General features: G+C 35.3%; 1 protein-coding gene across 2 annotated transcripts in view; it reads left to right on the plus strand.

The window, feature by feature from the left end:
* Window positions 1–17,274, plus strand: part of si:dkey-219c3.2 — an 85,572-nt gene that overhangs the window by 33,430 nt on the left and 34,868 nt on the right. For both annotated transcript variants that reach the window (XM_005163068.6, XM_017354184.4), the window contains exons 11-12: window positions 2,662–2,787; window positions 7,619–7,675. In XM_005163068.6, coding sequence (XP_005163125.3) covers window positions 2,662–2,787; window positions 7,619–7,675 — 183 coding nt within the window. The remainder of the gene's footprint in view (window positions 1–2,661; window positions 2,788–7,618; window positions 7,676–17,274) is intronic.

Below are 17,274 nucleotides of genomic sequence, written 5' to 3' on the forward strand. Positions count from 1 at the left end.
CAATGTAATGATGTACAATATGAATAACGGATAATATTAGTGCTGTCAAAAGATTAATTGTGATTAATTGCATCCAAAATGAAAGTTTGGATTTTTATATTTTATTTATATGTAAAAAAACACATGCATGTATATACACCCATTAGCCTACAAATGTAATTTTGTTTGTTAAGCGCAAAGATTTGTTTCAAAACTATTTCTAAATTCAGTTCTTATTTCCAGCTAACAAATAAATGAGTAATAATTACGAATAAGTGTTATATCCAGACACTCGTTCAATTCTTATTCCCTATATGGTCCAAAACCCAACAGGTAGACACATCTAAGCTTGATTTTATTAAAGAAATTATATTTGCATTGCAATATATATATGCATATAATAAATGATAATAATAACATTATACAAAAGCTAATTTTAATGAGTAAACTGAAAAAAGCCGCCCGAGACAAAGAAGGCATGGATACAGGGGTTTTTATATTTATATAGAAAATAATAATTTTTGTAATATTTTAATCCTTTAATTCTTTTACATTTGTAAAGATATTTGCATATAGTTGCACACAACTAACGTGCTCTGCGCTGGACTTTAGACCAGCTTTTTGCTGGTTAATTGTGCAGTCTATATTAGTTAATATTGCGTTTATACAACAGTTCGACAGCACAATCTTGTACATAAGAAAGAAAATTAAGCACAGAGAGTCTAAAACTCTTTTGTATTAGGAACTACTTTCACCATTCATTCACATCTGCAGCTGATGTCAAAACAGCAGAAGCTGTTACTAATTCATGAATGTTACATAAGAGCTAGTGTTTGAATGATTTTCTGTCTAAAGTGATGACAAAGCAGCTGATTTTGTTCACTTTAAGATTATAATGAACGTGACATGAAATGCCATCCATCTAGAGATATCTTCTTACAGTGTTACAGTCTACAGTATAAATAACCCCAAAAATAACAACGAAGCCACTAGTGTTACCAGACTGCTGTTGTGTTTGCGATAAGGAAAAATGCGAAACACGTGCGGACTTTGCTTATTTCAATCTGCCAACACACATTCCTGATATGCGAGCAAATCGGTATAAAGACAGCAGTACAACACACAAAAAGAGAGATCATCTAACCTGCTAACATGTCTCTAAAAACCCTGGTGTGTGGGGTGGGGGGTGTTCGGGGTTGAGGTTGAGAAAAGGATGCAGTGGGTTTTGGGCGGCCGCTTTGATCGGGTACTTTACCAAAGTTGGCAACCCGGGGGTGTTTAGTTTACAGATTGTACCAAGGAGGGGGTTGGGTGAAATTACGGGAGTTTTTTTAGAAAGAAATAAAAACGGGATGTTTGCGGGAAACTAGTCTGAAATACGGGATACTCACATGAATAGCGGAAGTGTTGGCAGGTGTGCTTACCAGATTAATATTGATTTAATCTGCTATAGTTAGAAAAAATTTGGCTGTTACATCTTCTAACGCAGGGGTGTCAAACTCAATTCCTGGAGGGCCGAAGCCCTGCACAGTTTAGTTCCAACCCTGCTCCAACACACTTACCTGTAGGTTTCAAACAAGCCTGAAGGTTAGTTAGTTTAGCCAGTTAGTTTGATCAGGTGTGTTTAATTAGGGTTGGAACTAAACTGTGCAGAGCTGCGGCCCTTTTGGAACGGAGTTTGACACCTGTGTTCTAACGTAACTGTCGCCGACGAGCTGTCTCTCAAAAATTGTAAATATTTTAAAATAGGCACTATTCTTGCAAATAAGCTGCATAGTTGCAATGTAAACAACTACAAGTACATTTGGTTGTCTAACAGCAGTAATATTTGTCAAACTGTAGTGTCTGCTTGTTCCTTGCTGTATTTGGGCACAGTAATACACTAATGGTAAAGAGGCTGTACAAATGCTGATATTACTTAAATATATCACGGCTATCAGCCAATCAGATTTGAGATCCAGACAGAACTGTTGTATAAATATGTATAACAGACACACATTTATTATGTCAAAACAAGCTTTTATTTTGGATGCAGTTAATCGTGAATAATCTTTTCCAGCTCTAGTAAATACATTATTGTATATTTATGTGGTGTTTTTTATTTATATGTTTGTTATAAATATACACTGTACAGACACATATGTTCACAGACATGTAGATGTTAACTTGTCAATGTTTACTTTAATATTTGGTTGACAGCACAATATCGCATATCAAAATGATGTTTAATCTATTATATATTATATTATTTTATATTTTAAAATACCAATGAAACACTCAAGGTCAACTGTTTTAGATTCTGCAAATGTCTTCATGCATTAGAATGCACTGCGTTATTTATAAGAAATGTGAACATTGAAATGAGTATTTAAATACCAATGAAATGCTCAACTAAAATCAATTTAGATTTGTCAGTTTAAAGTCATATCAGTTTTTTTGTATCTTTACTTTAAAATTTTGCTATCATGCGCTCTTGACATTATATGTAGTTCTCAACCTATTGCTGTATTGTTATGCCTTCCTTTTTTATTATGATTTTCTTTTAATTATTTAGTTGGTCTTAAAAGTGTTAAAGTCTTAAATGTAGTCTCATAAAACATGCAGAAACCCTGGTGAAAGTTTTTTGTTTGCGTGAAAAGTTAGTGAATGTGCTGAACTTATTGCAATGTTGTGTCTCCTCAGGATGAAGATCTGTACGAGCAGACGTCAGATGTTCGGACCCAACTGAAGTTCTTTGAGCAGCTGGAGAAGATCGAGAAGCAGAGGAAAGATGACGAGGAACGGGAGCTGCTAATGAAAGCCGCAAAAGTAGGTTTAAACGATACGGGAGTGGCCCTTGGCACCAGTCTCTGTCCATCCAGCGAACACGGGCACGTGTTGGACGGCGTTTAAAAGAAAACTGGTTGTGCTTTTAAGCCTCGGAGAGAAAAGGCAGTGTTATTAAGACACAAGATTGCACTCTGCAGCTTCATACTGTAGCAAATTGCAGTAATGGCAAAGCCAGAGGGATTTCTGCAGTCTCAAGTTGATTTGATTGTACTTTTGCCTGGACCGAAGTACATCAGGGGAAAGGGAATGAGTCTTCTGTTAGGGAGCGGAGAGAGGATGTTTTAAATTTGCCTCCAAGTTGCTTTCTTTCTAAGGAAGTGACACAATCTCACTCACAGAGTTTGTTGAGAGGAAGAAATCACGTTATATGTAATGGATGAAGCTTAAGGCGCCACTACCTTTACCTTTTTGGCGCCAATCAAAGTGAACACTGCTTATAAATTAATCAAGGCTATATGGCTTCAAATTGCTATGTAGGCAGACATGAGGATTACAGGCGCTTTCTAGGTATTAAACAAGTGGAGGGTTTTTGGATGGACTTGCGGGGTGGTTTTTGAAATTGAATTTGTAGTTTTATAAACATTGGTAGGCAATGATAGTAAAATGCTGGTTTTAATTAGGTTTTCAAATGCTTAAAATTCTATAATTTAAATAAGCAAATGCTAAAAAGGATCAAATTTATGTCTTAATGTTTTTATAAACACCCCAAAGAGTATTAAAATATCTATAAAACTGAAATCTAACACTGAAATTGTTATATTTTAAAAAACTACAACTGTTATGCTGTGTCTGGTATTATTATTATAATGTGCAGTACATAAAATATATGTACACTAAAAAATTCTAAAATAATTTATTAACGAAGTCATCTGGAATGGCAAAGAAAGCATTGCAGGACTCCCAGAGTTCATTAGAATTCTTTGGAGACATGTTCAATGCCTCCTCTGTCTTACCTTAGACATGCTCAATAATGTTTATGTTTGGTGACTGGGCTGGCCAATCCTGGAGCAGCTTGACCTTCTTTGCTTTTAGAAACTTTGACATGGAGACTGAAGTATGAGAAGGAGCGCTATCCTGCTGAAGAATTCGTATTTGTCTTACAACTGAGATCAATGACGAGACTTATGTCAGATAGTGTAGTGAAATCTAATATTAACCGATACAAATAATATTAAATAAAAAAGTGCTACAAAATGATACAAAATTAATACAATATATGACTATATATGAAAGGTGTCACCAGAAAGAACTTTAAATTTATCAAATTTTCCATATCAAATTTAAATTTTATATACATTTTTAATGAATTGTATTTATTTATATTTATGTGAATCATCTCTTATTGAAATATAAAGTTGCTCTTATCATGTACATTTCTGTGTATTGATCTTACCATGAAATGGCTACAAGTTGCTGATAAAATCTACATTTCAAATGTACAAAATGAAAAATGGATATTTGTTATGGAGTTTCTTTAAAGTTTTTAAAAGCATTTAAAAGTCTGCTTCAGTTGTTTTCAATCATTACAATAAATTTGAGTGTTTGCAGTGGTAACTAACCTAAATGGAATAAAGCTTAATACAATTAAATATTGAAAATTGTTTAATGCCATTAATTACTTTAATAATTAATTGCATTTTTTTTATTCCAGAATATAATCTATTAATTAGAAATGATCTGATTATCAAGTCTAATTTAGGGTTAGACAGTAAATTGTTCCTTAATAATCAGTAAGGAGGAGCGACAAGCCTTAATATTAATAAAATGTTAAAGATTTGCAAATACTGTTTAAAGTCCATCCTGTTATTATCTATAAAATAGGCTTAATTTATGTAAACTGTTTAAATTAATAGCACACAATTCAGAAGCCAGTGCACTCAACATATCTAAATGCTAGCAGTGTAACTCATGTCTTTCCACTGGAATAAGTTAACCAATCCTATTCAATCCCACCCTAGTGTTATTTCATATCACTCACCCACCAGTTCATAACCATTTCATTTGTGACACTGGCGACGCTTGAGATTCACATATAGATTCCAGAGTGCCAGAAAACGGCTAATAGCAACTTCCCATCATGCACTGCTCCCCCTTGAAGTTTCACATCCTTAAGATACAGTGCGGGTGTGACGATTCCCCACAGGAGAAGGACAAGGCAACATGAAAGCCGAGGTAATTAGTCAACTTAAACGACAAACGCAGATGATGACGCTGCCGATGTCCCGCACTCCCAGTGCAGCGCCGGTCCCATTCTAATTAATGCAGGCGGATAATTGAGACGTCAGCCAGGAGATTATTGTTCTTATGTTTTGTTGTTCCTGGTCTCATATAAATATGTGCTTGGCAATAGAGTTGACCTATTTACATCCACATCGCTGTATAGCAGTTGTTTATCATCAAGGTGGAATATTAGACAGTCACAGGTTCTGGTTGCAGAAGTTAATGTGTTCTTAATATTCAGCCAGTGTATACACAAAGCAAAGAGAGAAGTCATTTAAATGAATAAATGACAAAAAAATTATAGGCTAAAGACAAAAGTATTGTCATCGATCCCAGTTGTAAAAGCAAAAAATACTAACTTGACTTCTTGTTGATTATTTGGAAAAGTGTCAGAAGGTAGATTTTTTCGATGAATCATCTGTTGAAATGCACACCAATCATCACATATAAACTGCAGAAGACCTATTAGAACCCGCTGGACCCAAGATTCTCACATAAAACAGTCAAGTTTGATGAAGAATAAATCAGGGTTTGGGGGTACATTCAGTATGGGGGCCTACGAGAGATCTTCAGAGTGGATTGCAACATCAACAGCCTGAGTTATCAATACATTTGAGCGCTGCACATTACATTACAAACCACAGGAGAGGGCAAATTCTTCAGCAGGGTAGCGCTCCTTCTTAAACTTCAGCCTCCACATTACAGTTCCTACAAGCAAAGAAGGTCAAGGTGCTCAAGGATTGGCCAGCCCAGTCACCAACATTATTGAGCATGTCTGGGGTAAGATGAAGGAGGAGGCATTGAAGTTAAGTCAAAGAATCTTGATGAACTCTGGGAGTCCTGCAAGAACGCTTTCTTTGCCATTTCAGATTTTATTAATAGGTTATTAATAAGACTTTATTAATAAGTTATTGGAGTCATTGCAAAGATGTATGGATGCAGTCCTCCAAGCTCATGGGAGTCATACATAATATTAATTATTTTTCCACTGCAGCATGACTTTATATTTTATACTGTACATTAGATCTGTTAAGTGACAAGACTTTTGTCTAAGCGAAGTCAGACCTTATTGTCCTAATTAAATAATTAAAAATCAAGGCATGATCTTATTTTATTTTTGTAAAATAAGCATAATCTAGAGGCCTTTGCCTTTCATATAAGCCACTTCTGATAGCAAATGATCAACCAGAAGTCAAGTTATTATTTGTTGTTCCTAAACCATGGATTGGCGACAATACTTTTGTCAGCCATATTAAATATGAGGTGTAAAATATTTAAATATGTATTTAGAATGCTAATTGTAAAAGTTTGCTTTTCAAGAATATATTTATGTAAATTAGTTTTTATATAATAATAATTTAAAATCTGACAAATTTGAAATTGTAAAAATATAAAATAAAACTATATAAACCATAAGATAAATTATACAAATATTCATAAATTGTCAAATATCTAAATTGTAGCAATGTTTTGAGAAAAAATTTAACTACAAAAAAATATATATTTATAACAAAGAATGAAAACGAACTGTAAAATATCAAAAACAAAAAGAAAAATATATAACTATTAACACTTCATACTAAATCCAGGTTTAGATGCTACATTTGCATTAAGGGCCTGCTCGCACTATGCTATTCAAACCGTGCCCTGCCCCGTTTCCCAGATTGTTTGAGAAGTGTGAGAGCTCTGGATCGGGCACTTGGCCGACCCTGGCCCCGTTGAAAGAGGTGTGCCAGAGTGTGGTTCACTTGGGCTTTGGTGCGGCACGCTTATAGTGTGACTGCAATGCGCAGCAGAGCCCGAAACTGAAGAAGAGACGTGAGTTTTAGGGGACTGTTTCATATGGATTTATTAATCATTCTTCCTGTTCAATGAACACAAACTGTTGTAGATTATTAAAGATGCAAACCCCTCACTGCATGACAGCTGCACCTTCAGCAAACCTCCTAATTCCTGCTGCACGGGGACTTTATGGTTGTTTATGAGCGTCAAAAGTGGCTGATCTGTTCGGCAAAATATTTGACTGTGTTTCACTGCATCCCAAACGACTTAAACAATATAACTAAAGAAATCTCCACTGTGCTAAGCGAGATCGCTTACTGAACAGCGGATCATCGATGACGTAAGCATGCCCAGGTCCGAATGTGTAATGTGAGTGCAGGCCGTCGGGGGAGACGGGTGGGGGGACGGGTGGGGGGACAAGTGTGCTTTGGCCCGGTTCAGGGCAGCTGTACGTAGTGTGAGTACTCCCTAAAAGGTATTGTAACAGTAACATATAATATGAAAAGGTGTTAAGATTAACTTAGTGCTTTCAAAGAAACTCTTGTGTCAGACGGTCATCATCAAGATCAATTTGACAATAAAATCAACATGATTAATTTAATACACAATATTGTGTCTTTTTTTGTTGTTGAGATTTTTGAAATAGATTTTCACAGCATCAGATCAATATCAGATCAGTTTACTAGAATAAATAGTGACAAATTTTTTTTTATTGTTTTCTATTCATACTTTAGCTTTCATTTTGTCTGAATCCTCTACATAATTCAAAGCAGTCTATTTGAGTTGTAATGTTTCTGTTTGCCTGCAGAGTCGCTCGAGGCAAGAGGATCCCGAACAGGCCCGGCTGAAGCAGAAAGCTAAAGAGGTGAGCTTTATGGAAGACTATTTAATAGTACTAATAAAAGTGCTTGACATACATTTTTCATGATTACGCCATTGCTATGACTTTGACATCATTTAGTCTGACATTGAGACAAATGGTCTTCTACGTCTCCTAACAAGTTTATTACCGCATGGGGGAGAAGTCATCATTCTGCTGCCATTATGAGTCTAATATGGGCTAATCCTTGACTTGTGGGGGGCACGGCACATCTGAGCACTATGAATTTTTCATTGGGTTTAATGCCAATGACAGCAAAATTACTTTTTCTCGTGAAGGACAAGAGACAAAAAAAAAACAAATTAAAAATATAGCTAGGTCTATGTTTGTTATGTGGAAAACTGGAGACCTGTCAATCTTGAGATTGATAGTGAAGGACAATAAAATAATCTAAATCAAAAATTTAAATAAATAAACAAAAACAAAAATATATTCTTTCCCAACAGACTTATTGTACAGTTTCTGTTGCCATCTTGTTTTGTAATGTCAGCTGTCAATAGCCCCTTTCACACAGTGATACCGGTAAATTTCTGGAAAATTTCCGGAACGACTTTACCGGTATATTGAAAAAAGCGCTGTTCACACAGGCGAGGACGTTATGGAAATTTTCCGGAAAAGAGCATTCACACATCCATTCCAAAATACCGGTAAATTCTGACATCATTCACCACAAATGAGCTTTAAATGGCTGCGCTTGTATTTGTAAACATTTGACTACATTACAAAATCTGTGGATGATCAATATTGTGAACAACTTTCGCAGGATCACTTTCGCATGTCGAGATGTTCATAATATGTGCGTGTGCAGGCGCTCATAGGCGCACGCAAAGCTTGAAGGTAAACAAACAACGGCTTATCATAAGCATCTCATCGATGATTATTTACACAGTTGGCATTAAGAAGAACATATAAACGTGATCTGACTAACTTCTAGCAGCTAAATGTGTCTGGAAAAATATTCAAAGGCTTTTATCCTCACAAACCGCGTGGACGTAAATGCGTCTGACTGTTGTGATTGGCTAAAGCAGACGTCTCACGTCAGCACGTTCTACACGTGCACGCGCTTATTACGGGAATCTTCCTTCTGCATTCACACAGCGCAGCATTCCGGCAAATTGCCGGTAATGTTACAACTTCTCTTTCCGGAAAATAGCCAGAACGAATTTACCGGTATTTTCAAAAAGGACCTGTTCACACATACAAGCTTTGGATATAAAGGTCTGTATGTGTGAAAGGGGCTAATTTCTTTGCTCTTTGAACAATATGACAGGCTGATGGTCACAGATGCACTGAGCGTCGCATCTCTGAAATTATGCAAACTTATTTTCAAATAGGCCCTATCTTTTTAAATAAGTTAAGTAGTTGCAATCTAAACAACTACATTTATGCTTAAAAAAAGCATCAAAAGTACATTAAATCGTCGAACGGCTGCTATATTTGTCAAACTGTAGTGAGTTTAGTCCTCTGCACGGCTAGATTACTAGCACGGCTATTAGGCTCCAGGACCAGACAGAACTGTTGCATAAATTGATATCATATATTCCATGATCTGTTAAAGATCTTGATTTAACAGATCATGTGACTTTGTTCCTAAATAATCTTGAAATCACCTATGGATGCTTCAACTAGAACCAATATAGATCAACCAGCTCAAAAACATGACTTTAATGACTTCGAATATGTTATTATGCGATGAATACTGAATTGGATACAATGAATACATTTTTTAGTGAAGTATACTCATAAATTAAATATAAATAAAAAGTTGGATAAAACAAGCTCAGTTTCGCCAGTCTTATAAGCTGCGTTTGAAATCGCATACTTCCATACTATATAGTATGTTAAAAACAATATGTAAGCCGAATAGTATGTCCGAATTTATAGAATTTGATAAACGTGAGAAGTATCCGGATAACCTACTACTTTTAGTGAGATTCTGAAGTGTGCATCGGACAGACGCTACACTATCCCATTATGCACCATGAGAAACTTTGTGAATGAGAGTAAAGTGACGCAACGTGAGTAGGTCACGTGGTCTTGACAAAATTGCGGATGTAGTACATCTGAGTTCCATTTATACAACTGACATTCATACTGTATAGAACGTTCTTTTCTAGTGAAACAAGTATGTTTTAATTAAAACAAGTATGTTTTAATTTAACTGCAGTACCTACTGAGTTTTAGGTGATTTCGGACACAGCCATAGTTTACATCAGCAATACACATTGGCACCTTTTTATTTAGCGATCTCTTGATATTATATTGTTAACTCCCTAATATATACACACAACTTTTAGAGCATATACATGCAACATATTTATGGACCTTGTTTCTGTATTTAAATTAAAAACCATTAATTTTAATTATCTTAATAATAATGCATGCTTAAAAAATGTATTATTTATCAAATCAAGTAAATTCAAGTTATGCTTTATTGTCATTCCACTACATGAGTGGACATACAGTGGAACGAAATGTTGTGCCTTGTAGGACTACCATGTTAGTTAATCAAACTTGGGCCCAATCCCAATTCTACCCCTTAGTCCTTCCCCTTTGCGCGTTCACATCAAGGGGTAGGGGTGTCCCTAATTTTTATGACAAACAAACATGTTTTAATATATATCGTCATGCTTTAAAAAAAAAAAAAACCCGCTAAATTTCGCGATCTACAATCCATAATCATAACTCCTGTATCCTGCGGAACGCGCAGATAAATCGCGATATTCGCACGTAAATAGCTGTGTGAACATTTGAGTTTACTCGCTTCATTCGCGCGTCAAATTCACAAAAAACAGCATCGATACATTTAGGGCCGTGTCTGAGTCCACTAGATCATTTCAGAGGTGCATCCAGCTCTGTGAGCTCATAAACTCCTCCAAAAACTTAACCTGTATGATGGAAGCTTTTAGCGGTGCTTCTGACTGAGCTGAGCCCAGTTTGATTAACTTTTTTGTCGGTGTCGGCTGGAGGATTTCCGCCGGGACACCAGCAACAGGCGATACTTCACAATCACGCCCCCACAAGAGAAAGCTCCTGATTGGTTAACACAGCGCGAATGTCCGCTGAAGTTCCGATTTTCAAACTCAAGCGATACGCACAAAACACGCGTTAAGCCAGTCAAACACACAAACTTCAATTCGCGCAATTCGCTACATCCGCGTCTATTTGCACGTTTGCATTGACTTAACATGTAAATCACTCGTGCTTGACGCACGTTCCGCGTCTGGTGTGAACGCAGCATTACAGTGTCTGCTATAATGCTAGTGTTGTTTTCGTGTATTTAAATAGATGAATATGGCCACTGTGTATATACACAGTACAGTTACGATCTTATTGCGCATTAGATCGTTATGATAACATAATATATGCCTTAAGTGATTTCCTGAAGATAAATACCAAAAAATAAAGCAACTGGAATAAATACAGCAGTCGCGATCGTCTGATGAAGCAAGAGGCCGCGATATGACATATGATGACGTGTGCTGGTGCTGTAATGCTGTTCCAATTCTTAGAAGTAAATTTTGAAGCCCTTCCCCTTCACACTCAATTGTAAGAGCCAAGGGAAGGGGTAGTGGTGCAAAAATAGAATTGGGATTGGGCCTTAATCATTATGAACACAAAACTGGACATAAGAGCTATTTGAAAACCTATAAGTAACGGAGCAGTAATCTAACTTTACTAACTATACATATACTTTAAATAGATGATAAAAATGCATAAATTATAAATAAAAAAGTCTAATTCTAAGATATTGACAAACAGTTGTAAAAGAATAAATAAAAAAAAAGAATAAAAATGTATAAATAAATTGTAAAATAATGTAATTTCCATAAAATATAGTGAACATGTCTAGAGGTCGCAGTGTATCAAGCCTGCAATGTTTTAATGCAAAAAAAAAAAATGAATCAATAAATAAAATGTGTTTTTGTTCCTACAAGTTAAGGCCCAATTAAATTTTTTATTTTGTTCCATTTTATTTTTGCACTCACTCTTACCCCATTTTTATGTCATATTTTCTGTATTAAATCTACATTTTTCTTTAAAAGTTATCTCTTTAGACTCAGCTTATTGCTTTTTATTATTTCTTGTTAGCACCAGGAAGTGAGTGCTAAGTTGGAACTTTAAATTTTGGATACAGCAACTGGTCCATTTTTTTTTATAGAAAAAAAACAAACAAACAAATGCGCTGTTGTCACTTTCCTCCCTTTTTGTAAATAAGCAGTTTACACACCATATGTCGCCATGTCACCATATGGCTCTGTTTGCATTGACAGCCACGTTCGAATCTCATCCATCAAAGAGGATGGTTTCTGATCATTCCAAGCATGTTTTATTCAAATCATAGCCCATTGTGTCTCTGTAGCTCTGGATATATTGTTTGTTTCAGCACTCTGTTGTTTTTCTTACCTGAGGGCATATCGTTATGGAGAAACAGAAGTACTTCTTGAAGCTTCTTTGGTCTTGCCGCGTCTCCTTTTTTCACATCACAATATAGCTAACGAGACTAGTAAAGAGAAGCGCTGAACGCCGCAGTTCTGTATATTTATTTACATGGTTCACCTCAAAGCAGAATGACAGTTGTTGAAGACCTGTCTGAAAGCCTAGACAGCTGCCTCCTCCTCCTCCTTTTCTTCTGTCTTTTCACCATAATATTGCTGAAATAAGAAACTGGAGTGGGACAGGGGTGAAGGGATGTCTCTTATTTTAAATAAGGGATTTCGGTTGGGCACATAGTTCAGATGATTATTTCACATAGACAGGGCAGTGAAATTTGTTCATAATATGTTAAATGCAAACCATATATTATTCAAGAATATTCTATTAATATGCAATTTATAGCGGAATTGTGTAATTTAAAATGTGCAAAATAAATAAATATAAATATGCATACATTTAAATATACATTTTTGCTGTTATGTCTTTTGCAGATTAAATGTTGTCATTTTGTTGTTTTTTTCTATATGTATAACATTATAATTGTTAATTATAGCCTATATTTATCTTTCAAGATTTTTAATTTTTTTCTTATAATTATTTTTTGGGGATTTTCACCTTTAATGCATAGGACAGTAGAGAGTATTGACAGGAAAGCATAGGTAGCAGAGAGAGGGGAAGGTCGGGAATTGAACTCAGGTTGCCGTAAGCACTGGAGAGCATGTGTCTTACCACTAAACCACTTATTCCTACAAAGGCTTTTAATATAAATTCTTAATTACTTTAAATTAGAAGACATTACTTTAAATTAGAAATCTGATAAAAATTCTTCATATACATCAAATTTCAGATTTTGAGTAATTTATTTTGTTGAAATAAACACTGGAACTAGCAGAATTCCATAACTACTAGAATTAACATAGCGGTCATTCTGATGGTTCTCATTTTAGACGTCATATTTTTACACCATATTTACATACAAAGCTTCTTTTGAGGTATTAAATTTAAGCTTTGAATGTCTGTCATCAAATTTAACTACGTAATCACCCTATGAATACAATCTTTTTGGTTGTACAGCCTATAAATGTATAGTTGGGTTACCACAATATTCGCGCCTCACTTTCACAGAGAGCTGAGGAGAAGGCTTTTTCAAAGCTGTTTTTGCCAACAGAAAGTTATGTTTTTGTTAGCAGGAAGTTGCTAGGCAACGGAGACATGCATATTTAAAGTCAAAGGAAAAAATTGCAGACATTAATATGCAAGGTCATTTTGACATCTATGCTAGTTTTAGGTAGAACAATTGATCTTTATTTCTAAAGTGCCTTTTACAATGTAGATTGTGTCAAGCAGATTCAATTTAATTCGTTTTTTTTTCTTATAGCGCTTTTACAATATCGATTGTGTCAAAGCAGCTTAACATAGACGTTCTAGTAAATTGAAACAGTGTCAGTCCAGTTTTCAGAGGGTAAAGATCAATTTAGTTCAGTTCAGTGTGGTTTAAATTTCACTGCTGTAAGTCCAAACACTGTAGAGCAAATCCATTAATGCGCAGCTCCACAAGTACCAACAGTGGCAACAGTGGCAAGGAACAACTTCATATTAACATAAATTAAGTTCTAGTAAAATCAGTTCTGTTGTCATAGTTGACGTTTAGTTTAATTCAGTTCAATTTAGCTCATAACTCTTTTTATGTTTTGTAATTTTAATAAAATAACTATGTTAGAAAGGAATATACACGTGTTTAGGAAAGTCATGGTATTATAGATATATCTGTTTTATTTCAACAAAGTTAATAAATTTCAACAATTAAAAACGGTCAAAATGACTGCCTCAGTAGTTCTAGTGTTAAGCTAAAAACAAATAGTTTGTTTTTCATAAACAAGCTAATAAACCATTTTTAGCGAGTAACGTAATAGTATAACTTTTCTGAGTAACGAATAAAAATTTGTTATAAAATAAAAAGTAGTAATATTAGAGTTACTTTTTTAAAAAAAATGTAATGCGAGTTGCTTTTTTAGATTAATTACTGCACTTTTAAAAATAGTTTGCTGTAATAATATTAGTGTAATCATGTTTTCACTCAGTGAGAGCCTTAGCCCACGTGGGAACGGACAAAAACCAAGATGGCAGAGCCTTAAATTTCTTTGATGGCAGTATTCTCATTTTTTTAAACATGGAAGAAAATGGGATTCTCTCAATTGACGGTGATTTTACTAAACTAATTAGACAAAAATACAAAACTAGCAAATACATTGCTTTTAAATTTCATTAATCTGTATTTACGGCATGTTCTGTATAGCATCAGGAAGTTCTCTGAAGGTAACGTTATTCTATTTTTATTTAATATTTTTTTAAAGGTAAATGAAGGTGTTGGTTATACAGTCTGTTGTTAAATGCAGAGCTCCTCTATTTTAAAAAAGAAAAATACCCTGCAAGTTCTGTTAGAGATCAAACCTCAGGAAGGTATGAAAAGAACTCAAAACTAACTTAAAAGAACTGTAACACATTACTTTTCAAAAAAAGTAACTAAGTAACGAAATCAGTTACTTTTTTGGGTGAGTAACACAATATTGTAATGCATTACTTTGTAACGTACTTCCCAACACTGTAATGCACATATATAATATGCATACTATGTGCATATGTCAGAAGAAATATAAATCTTGCACTTCATTAAATGTTGCCAATTTTTTTGCTATCATTTCTATCTTTATTTTTTGCTAAATATACTTTTTAATTTTTCTGATACAATATTTGTTATGGCTGTGTAATAGCTTTTTTGTCAGTTATTATGACTTTACATTTTATTTTTAACTGTGCAGATTAAATCGATTGATTTCAACATGTTGCTGATCACCCAATCGACAACCTCATTGAGCGGCCAAGATTTTCATAAACAGCAGTTAAATGCGTACTCTGATGCTGGTGGGATGTGAAAACCGTCTTTGGAAACTTGCTCTGCTCTTGTTTTGGGTTTTTGGCTCATTATAAAGCGTTTACGGCGCGTGCTTCACCTTGTTAATAAGGAGTTCTGGAAGGTGATAGATCCTCCGAACCCCCCTGAGCCGAGAACTGCCACTCACTTACTGAAGAAAAAAACACTCTGCAGCTGATATTCAGCATATCAAAGACTCCCGTATCATGCCAGCATTAGGATCAGGAGTCGTGTTCATGTTTTCTCACGTCCTTGACTTCTTCCAGCAGCCCTAATTGAAGCTGTGCGGTTATTGAGGTGTTTCTCTCAGGCGAGTCATTCTGGTGGGCCGAACTGCAGATAGGGATCAATAGAGATGGAGAGCAGCGCTGGCAGGCTCACCGTCTCTGCCTTTCTCTCTCTAAAGCCTGACCTTTGTAAATGATTATAGACTACAAGCATTTCGCTCTTCGCAGCCTCCTGTCTCTCCGTCTCTCCAACAGACAGGTAGAGGCTATTGGGAGAAAATGGCATTTTCGACCAAACTGGTCGTTTCTAAACTTGGCCGTTAGGGCTAGAGCACATCAACATTGCCTGAATGTTACATAGACGGTATACCAAAAACAGATCTACTTTTATTTTATAGTTATTAACTTTGATTCAGAAAGGATGCAGTTGATCAGCACTGAGAGTGATTTCTTGCATTATGAACGATTTCTACTGTAAGTAATCGCTGCAGTTTTAAATTTTGTGTTCATGAATTATTCTTGAAAGTCACTATATTACATTAAATTCATTAAATATATTCAGATAGACATCACTTATTTTTAATTGAAGTATTTCACAATTTTACTGTTTTTAATGTAATTTTTACGGTGGCCAAGAGAGCTTAACATGCTGCAATTTAAGAGTAAACACAATTACAAAAAATGCCAGCAAATTAAGAAAAGATCTTCATCAGTTTGACAGCACACGTGCTACAAATCCTCACAAGGTATCCATATTTTTAATAAACATGCTGCATTTTCTCACAACGCAAACAATTTATGAAAACACACTGCATTTTCTCACAACACAATTTCCGAAAACGCGCAGCATTTTCTCATAACACAAACAATTTATGAAAAAACACAGCATTTTCTTACAACACTTTCAAATAGCACTGAACACAACGAAAATATATCAAGAGGACCTTAAAACGTGACAGAGCCGGCTATTTACGTTATGGTTATTCAGACTAATAAAATAAAAAAGACAAGAAAATCAAGATGTTAAAATAAATAAACAAAAAAACTTACCTTTCAAAGAGCACCTACAACTTCACCAAGCAATAGTCATGGGTCCAATGTTTTTGAGTCCACTTGAAACATTTCCGTGTTCTAATGTGTTGCAAGTGTTGTTGCTGAGTGTTTTGTAAATTGTTTGCATTGTGTGAAAATGCTGCGCAATTTTTAAAAACAATATTTAAATGTAAGGTATTATTAATATTAATATTATGATTATTATTATTATTATCATTATTTGTGCTGTTTGATTAAAAATAATCCCAATAATAATCATTTAAATGTAAAGTGAGTACACATCATTGCTCTGTAAATCTTACCCTTTCTGCCATTGGTGTTTGAAACAAGTAGTCCCACTTCTGAACTTTAATCGTTCATTTCTTAGCACTCTTGAGCTGTAGTTTCAGAGTGTTAACTGCACTAACATTTACATTTATTATGTGATAGAGATGCTATCATTATTGCATGCTTCACATGTCTTAAACACAGGCAGTACACAACATATACTACACAAAAACCTTTGTTTTTTTTGCAGTATTTTTCTCCCGAACACTTGACTTTTGATGTTAATGCGGCAAGTGGAGAATCCTTGATCAGTATTCACAGTGGCGAACAGCCGTGGTAAAGTTGAGCAGCAGGTTTTGTGATTGAGGTCAGTCATTAAACAGTGATTATGTGGAGCCACAGCACTCTGGATTACAGATGGCGTAACTGGGTTCCCTTTTCACTCCTCATCAAATAATCGAATATGAGCGGAAGTCAGTGCTGTAGCTGCAGGCAGCAAACAGAAGATCAGCAGCGACACCAAACAGTGCCTGTCCTCCCAGAACCTTCCATTTAGTGCGGCATTGTCCATTCGGATCCTCCTTACCTCTCATTACTTCAAATAGATTCGCTCACTAGGCCGTCCATGTCTCTTTTTTGTGTGTGTCCTCAGGCTCATTCACCGTGTC

This window comes from Danio rerio, chromosome 25 (assembly GCF_049306965.1).
Source record: "Danio rerio strain Tuebingen ecotype United States chromosome 25, GRCz12tu, whole genome shotgun sequence".
In the NCBI taxonomy this organism is placed as follows: Eukaryota; Metazoa; Chordata; class Actinopteri; order Cypriniformes; family Danionidae; genus Danio; species Danio rerio.